The sequence below is a fragment of the Arachis hypogaea genome, chromosome 11, assembly GCF_003086295.3.
Source record: "Arachis hypogaea cultivar Tifrunner chromosome 11, arahy.Tifrunner.gnm2.J5K5, whole genome shotgun sequence".
Taxonomy (NCBI): Eukaryota; Viridiplantae; Streptophyta; class Magnoliopsida; order Fabales; family Fabaceae; genus Arachis; species Arachis hypogaea.
In genome coordinates, this window is record NC_092046.1 from 7,626,698 (window position 1) to 7,633,638 (window position 6,941).

Below are 6,941 nucleotides of genomic sequence, written 5' to 3' on the forward strand. Positions count from 1 at the left end.
CCATTTTTTTTTTGGTAATAATGCAATTTGAATAATAAAAATTTTGTTGAATTCTTTTTTTTATCAATTAAAAGTTTAGGTAATATGTACATTTAGGACATATCATATATGTTAAAATTATTATTAATAAAATAATAATAATAAAATAATTGAAAATTCAAATTTTTTAATATGTTAAATACATTAAAAAAAAATCAAAAGTTATACCTATTTTCACATTTCGTATTAAAAAAAAAAATTTCGGAAGTAGTTGTGGATGCAATTGGTGGTGTGTTGAAAGTTGAAACCAAGTTGCTTGTGCTCTATCATCTTCTTTCTTTCTTCCTCCTTCCTCCATTTCTTTGGGATTTTGGGTTCACCGTCTTGAAAGAGTTTCAACAAATCCAATCTCACATCCACCGCCATTCAACACAACTTCCCCAACTCCTACCAACAACTCTGCAAATTCCAACTTCGCTTATCCAAGGTACCATTTTTATGTTCCTCCCCTTCATCTTAAAACCCTAAGCTCCATAGTGTCTTAATTCCTACCACCATGATATCTCTTCGTCTTGAAACTGAAATTTGAAAAGTGAATGCCTAATTGATTGTTATTTTGCATTGCTTCGTAATTGTCGATTAACTAGCAAGTAGATGATATTATTACCTTTTCGTTTTCTTCTTTTTTCTTTATTTATTTATTTCTGATTCGAAATTATTAATTTTCAGCTCTTTTCGCGGCTTCTCTCTGGATATCAATGTTGAGCACTTGTGCAGTTTCATCTTCACCCTTGCCCATATTACCACCGGGTAAATTATAATTTCTAACTGTTTTTCCCCTCTTGCGATTCGAATTAAGATGACAAGTTGTATATTCATGTAAGAATTAGGAAATATGATTTTGGAAAAATTAGAGTTGCTTTCATGAACCGAAATTCTTGGAACAATAAGAATTAGTGAAACATGTGAGTTGTATCCTTCCTTTCCTTTTTGAGGAATTCTTTATTATTGGTTGTGAATGAGTGGCCTTTCTCCATATTTAGATGCTTAATAGAACCATCTGATTTTGTTGTTTTCAATAGCTAAGACATGATATCCTTGGAATGGGGATTGGGCGATCCCTTTGTTGATGGATGTTCCTATTTTACTTGTAGTCTTTGAAGGATGAGAGCCAAATATGTAGCACATGAATCGAGAATTGAAGCTTGTATAAGTCATTAGTCATAGGAAGTGCTGTTAAAGGCATAATAACTTAATAATAAGAGTGTTCATATGTGGTGATGCGAAGTGCTTGATAATTTATTTGATGGATGGATTATTGGTTTTCATCTAATCCAAGGTTTGATGTAGTGTTTTCGTCTCACAAATTTCTACTGAATCAACATGCGTGTAATGTGTCAACCATTAAATTCTACAGATAAATGCATGTAATTTGTTGATTGCTTTACTAATTGGTTCATTTTGAGGCCAAAGTTTAAACTGTCCAATGTACGTAGAGCTTGCTGCCGCTGGTGAAGAGAGCACAGCTTTCTATTTTTCGTCCTTTTTCTTTTGTTTCTCTATGTCTCTCTGTTTGTGTGTGTGTGTGTGTGTGAGAGAGAGAAATTTAGGGAGGAGGGTACTGTTGCTGGGGTACTTGGTTCTGCAAAAATTCTGTCCTTTATTTTTTATTACGTAGCATTTGAGTGTAGAAAACGTCTTTTGCATACTTAATTAAAGTTCAATTGTGTTAATGGTGACTTATCTGCTTATTTATGTTATGCGACATGTATATTATGAACATCATGTAATTTGGTAGAATCTTACTATCCGCATTACAATTCTGCATTGTACAACTTTGTATTTTCCTTTACAATTCTGCATACGATCTCAACATGGCACTTTAGTGTTCACTGCGAATAAATTTCCTGCTAAGCTGGCTGACAAAATAAGTTTTGTATTATTAACAGAATTAATCAAATGTATAATTCAGAATTTTAACTATTGTGATGATAATAAAATGGTGATTTTGTTTATTATATTGTTTAACAGGGAGAACAGGTGGTCAGCACAACAAGAGGAATATTGTTTCTTCAGATAACTTTCCAGGACGACCGCGGACGACTTATAGTTCAAGATCACTGAAGCCTACTTATACACAGTTTCCATTTGGTACGAGAGCATGTTCTGCTCGGACTGCAACTTTTATATGTGCTGCAGCTTTGGTATGTTGTTACTCTCTCTATGTCCTCTTCTTTTTTATTTATTTTTTAAATTATTTTGATTTATCATCATTGGAGCTTTAGCCGTCCCTGTATAGTGAGAAAAAGCTCAAGAAAAAGCTCAATTGTTTATCTTCTTGGTGTTCCCTCTTTACCTGGAAATCATGATATTTTCTAATTCCAGTATTCCACTCGTTTATGTGTTTGAAATTGGAGTATAACCACCATGTAAATTATATTTGTTTTCTACTCACCTATAATGCATATAATTGCATTACATTTGGGAGACAGCTTTATTAGATAAGGATTGTGTTTTAATAGTCATCTCTGACAAATGGTTAAAATGAAATGAATGGCTGAAAATTCATATCTTGTTTGTTGCTTTTGGTTTGTAAGCTTTCTGGTTTGAGGAAGTGTGGCTAGTGTTAAACATCATAGATAACTGGATCCATGTTCATTATTGATAGTGTGTCACTCACCGACAGGACACTTAGAATACTATTGTTTGCTCATTGCTATGACATACCTAATTTGGTGGACTTCTACAAAAAGAGAAATACACAAATCATTTGGGGTTTAAATATGGTTATTAACTTCTATACATTGTGCTGAGGCATCCAATTTGAATGCACACTTGATGTCATAATGGGAAGAAAAATATATTTCCACTGATTTCCTTAATATCCTCCTATATATGCAGAATGCAAGATGTGGTGCAGAGCAAACTCAAACTGTTACTCGCCAAGCTCCAACAATGACTCACGTTCCTGGTACTGTTTATTCCAAACATAGATTTGTTAAAACTTAGTTTGTAGGTGTTCCATTTGCACTCTGTTTTCTGTATATATTTCTTTACCAGTAATCATTGACCTGAAAAGCATTTTACAAGAAAAGGCTACGAGATGCTGAATCAAATGTTTGAATAATTAACTATGATAAAAAAAAAAAAATTCTCATTGCTGAATAAATTTAACTTCTTCATTGGAGTTACTCATTAAAAAAAATTGCAACTAAATGCATTACTATACTACAACAAAAACTTATTCTAAATGGCTTCTGATTTAACTCAATTTCAGCGAAGGAGAAGTCACCACAACTTGACGATGGAGGAACTGGATTTCCACCTGGCGACGATGATGATGGCGGCGGTGGAGGTGGTGGTGGTGGAGGCAACTGGTCTGGTGGATTTTTCTTTTTCGGATTTCTTGCTTTTCTTGGATTCTTAAAGGATAAGGAAAGTGAAGGTGACACATACAAGAGTAGTAGGAGGAGGTGAGGATTAGAATCAGACCAATGCATGCTTTGTTTGAAGGTTTTGGTACTGAATTTCTTGGAATTTCCTTCCTCATAGTGACTGTAGGTTATATTGGTTAGCTGGTGTATTGAGCTTCAATTATATGCTTCATTATGATGATATGATGTATGCTACCAAAATTTTGTATTATTAATACAAATTAAACTCTCCTTAAAACTTCACAATGGTAAGGTCTCTAGTGGTTATGTTTTCAGCGCCAGTAAAAATTTCCCAATTGCTAGCATGCAAATAGGAACGTGGTAGAAGTTTGGCTTTTTAGATGGTATGCTTGGATTGTAGATAAAAGTTGGGTGGAGATTTTTTATGGATTGGAGTCGTCTTCATGTGCAAATTAACACGTCAACTTATTTGCAAAAATTTCTACTACATTTTTTGATTTAGTTTCTCACTGCTACCAATAAGGGTTGGTGGTTTTTTTTCCTAGGGCTACTGTAAAAAGCCACTCTAATTCTTGGTTGAAACCCAACTCAAACCGAATGTGAACGCGGCACTTTGAATCCAATTACAAGCTAAGCATGCAATATAATTAACAAATATTTCTCGATACTGCAACTTGAACTTTTGTGTTGCCTGCCTCGTCCTTGCCTTCATCGTTTCCCTCCAAAATTTCATAGTTGGTTGAGAATTCGCCTTCATTATTACTCCTATTTTCTTCTCATTCCATGTCGTCTCTTGTATTCATGTTTAAGTCGTCTGCTTTCTGATTAGTAACCAATTGCTTGAATTAATCATATAGCTTTACGATTGACATAAGTTTGATTTTGTCAATAGATCAAAAACAATTATTGCATATTGGTTATATTTATTGTAAATTATATTAACCCACTAAATACCAGTCCTTGTCTATATAAAATACTTATGACTTTAAATGAGTGTGTATGTTTTGGCATAGTCTATTTTGTGACACCGTAATGAATAAAAAAAGTGGTTGGACTTTTACACTTTTATGTGTATATGATGAGTTTAATTTCGATGCACTAACAGTGTAAATCGTTTTACATAATCGTGCAATCACATCCGTTTTTTTGGATGACTATTTATGCGGTCAACATAAAAAGTAGTTATTTTTAGTGATGTGGCATCGTATAATTAGATAGATTGAATAAAAGGTAGTTATTTATGTGAAATGTAAACTCTCTTCTTCAATCTCTCTAGGTGAGGAGCTAAATTAATAAAGTATAGGGTGACATTATTAAGGTTCTTAGAGAGATGAATAAGAGGGTTTACGCTTAAAGAAGAAGAAAAACTTACAATGAAAAAATGAAGAGCCACTATTGGTATACATAGACTCAATCTAAATTTTTAACCTTTCTTCCACCGGGTAACAACTAAATTTTGTTAAAATATTATCTTATCATTTTGCAGATAAAAAAAAAAAACTGTCAATTTAATATGAAAAACATATTTCTCGCATCTTGTGAGAAGTTTAATCCGTTACAACTTGTTTTTATCCACTATGCAAAAAGACAAAAAAAAAAAAAAGAGAAAAAAATTCACTGTAAAAATGAAAAAGAAAAATGATTAGAAGTGTAACTTATTTTTTTTTAATTTATAAATGATGATTCTCAATGATCTAGAGAAGAGGATTAAATCTATGGTCTCTTTTAAATTTATACACTTTTAAACTTTAAACCAGAATTTAATATATTGTTGCTATGGAGTTGCAATAATAATTATACAGGAGACAAATTCATCTTATCTTATCGAGAGAATCAGAAACAACAAAGAAGAGAAATTAACATTCTGTGTTGATGTGACTTCTGTGCAGTTGATTAAGTGTTTGTTTGGGCGCCATTATTTTGATAAAAAAATATCTTTTTTCAGTGAAAAAATATCTTTTTTTATTTTTTAGTGATTTGGCAAATTTCTAATAGTAAAAGTAAAGGTACTAGAAAAATTAAAAAAAAAAAACATCTTTTTTGAGAAGTTGTAATTATGTCAATCTTTTTGTAATTGTTTATGTCAATCTCATATAAAATCACTTTTACTTTTACATAAGATCTTTTAAAAAAAGATAACTCGAAAAAAGATATTTTCTTAAAAGCTCACCCAAACAAGCCCTAAGTAGGAGACAATTTTATTTTGTCTCACAACGAGCAAATCAGAAAGAGCAGAGAAGAGAAAATAACACAGTCATATATCTTGGTTCAACCACCATATGTAATGTGGCCTACATCCAGTCTCCACCATAACTGTGGTAGAATTTTCACTATCTTTTTTAAAGATTTACAAACACAAATTCTCAAGGATTCAACCTAATCCTATCAAGGACAAACCAAACTTTTACCCAAGCTTGATTTGGCTAGGTTCACTTCCTAGACTCTCAACACTAAGTGCTTACCCAATTTAGCAAGGAAAACCTCTCAAACTCATGAATACAAAGCAGAAACAATTACAAAAAGATTGACATAATTTCTGACTTTTTCTCCAAGATTATTCTCTTTGCATTTTTTCTTAATGGTTTTTATTGATATCTTACAAATTTGTCTTTTTTCATTGATTGAAAACAAAAAAAGATAAAACTGAAGAACAAAAATTTTAATGTAAAATCATGAAGGAGAAGAAGGTATAACTTGAAAGCTATGAAGACCCAAACAGTGTACTCACTCTCTTTGCTTTAATTTCTAGTTGTTTACCCTTTTATATAAGAGTAAATCTTCCAAAACTTGAGTTTAGTAGAACACTTTTGACTTTGTTTTTCTTTCTCAAAAACCAGAATAGAGACACAGAGAAGAGATGGAATAGCAGCAGAGTTTCATGACTTGTGGAGTTGGCTTGCAGTTTCTCTTTCTTTTTTTTTTTTTTTTTTTTGACTTCAAATATATGAACCATTGATATATTCTTTAGCTCCAAATTTCAATTGTAACCTTTAATTTACAGCAGAGAAAAACAACCTCCATTTTTTTTTTCTTATCTAAAAATGTGTAGCAGGAAGATGGTAGCTTCAACAAGTTAGAGTGGTTGCACAAAAATGGTAACTCATCTTCTTTGATTTTCTTCTGTATCAAATCGGATTTAATTTTACCTTTTAGTTTTAACTTTTGACTTTTTCCTCTTTTTTCCTTTTTTCCTTTTAGTGCATAAGTTTGGTAATCCACCTTTTTCACTTTGCTTGAAACCCTTTGGATCTTACCATTTGACTTGGAAAACATCTTTTAATTCTTAATTTGTGGATAATCACATGAGTTTTGGTTAAGAAGAGAAAAGAGTGTTTAGTTACAGTCTAAAAAAGAGGAGTGTCTTGTCAAGAAAATTTTGGGTTGTTTATTTTTCTGCACAATAACCAAATAAATTACATACATTATTGGGCTAAAAGCCCAAATCACTAGTGTTTGTCATCATAAAATAAATGTATTGTTTTTCTCAATCTCATCAATTTTTTTCTTGATGATAAACATTATAAATGAAAATAAATTGTAATTAAAAGAGATGAGAAGAGTTAACAA

The 6,941-nt window shown here is 31.8% G+C and overlaps 1 protein-coding gene across 1 annotated transcript; it reads left to right on the plus strand.

Annotated features, from left to right (window-relative positions):
- Positions 1–234: 234 nt before the first annotated feature.
- On the plus strand, positions 235–3,659 carry LOC112720107 (uncharacterized). Its single transcript, XM_025770927.3, has 5 exons — positions 235–466; positions 709–789; positions 2,011–2,183; positions 2,881–2,950; positions 3,257–3,659. The coding sequence occupies exons 2-5, from the start codon at positions 738–740 to the stop codon at positions 3,454–3,456; spliced, it is 495 nt and encodes a 164-aa protein (XP_025626712.1). The 5' UTR covers positions 235–466; positions 709–737; the 3' UTR covers positions 3,457–3,659.
- The last annotated feature ends 3,282 nt before the right edge of the window (positions 3,660–6,941 follow it).

What these genes read in the sequence shown, in the direction of transcription:
- LOC112720107 (XM_025770927.3), top strand. Translation starts at nt 738, where the DNA reads ATGTTGAGCACTTGTGCAGTTTCATCTTCACCCTTGCCCATATTACCA. An exon ending in CTTGCCCATATTACCACCGG is followed by an intron (nt 790 to 2,010) that starts GTAAATTATAAT and finishes ATTGTTTAACAG; the next exon opens with GGAGAACAGGTGGTCAGCAC. An exon ending in AACAATGACTCACGTTCCTG is followed by an intron (nt 2,951 to 3,256) that starts GTACTGTTTATT and finishes ACTCAATTTCAG; the next exon opens with CGAAGGAGAAGTCACCACAA.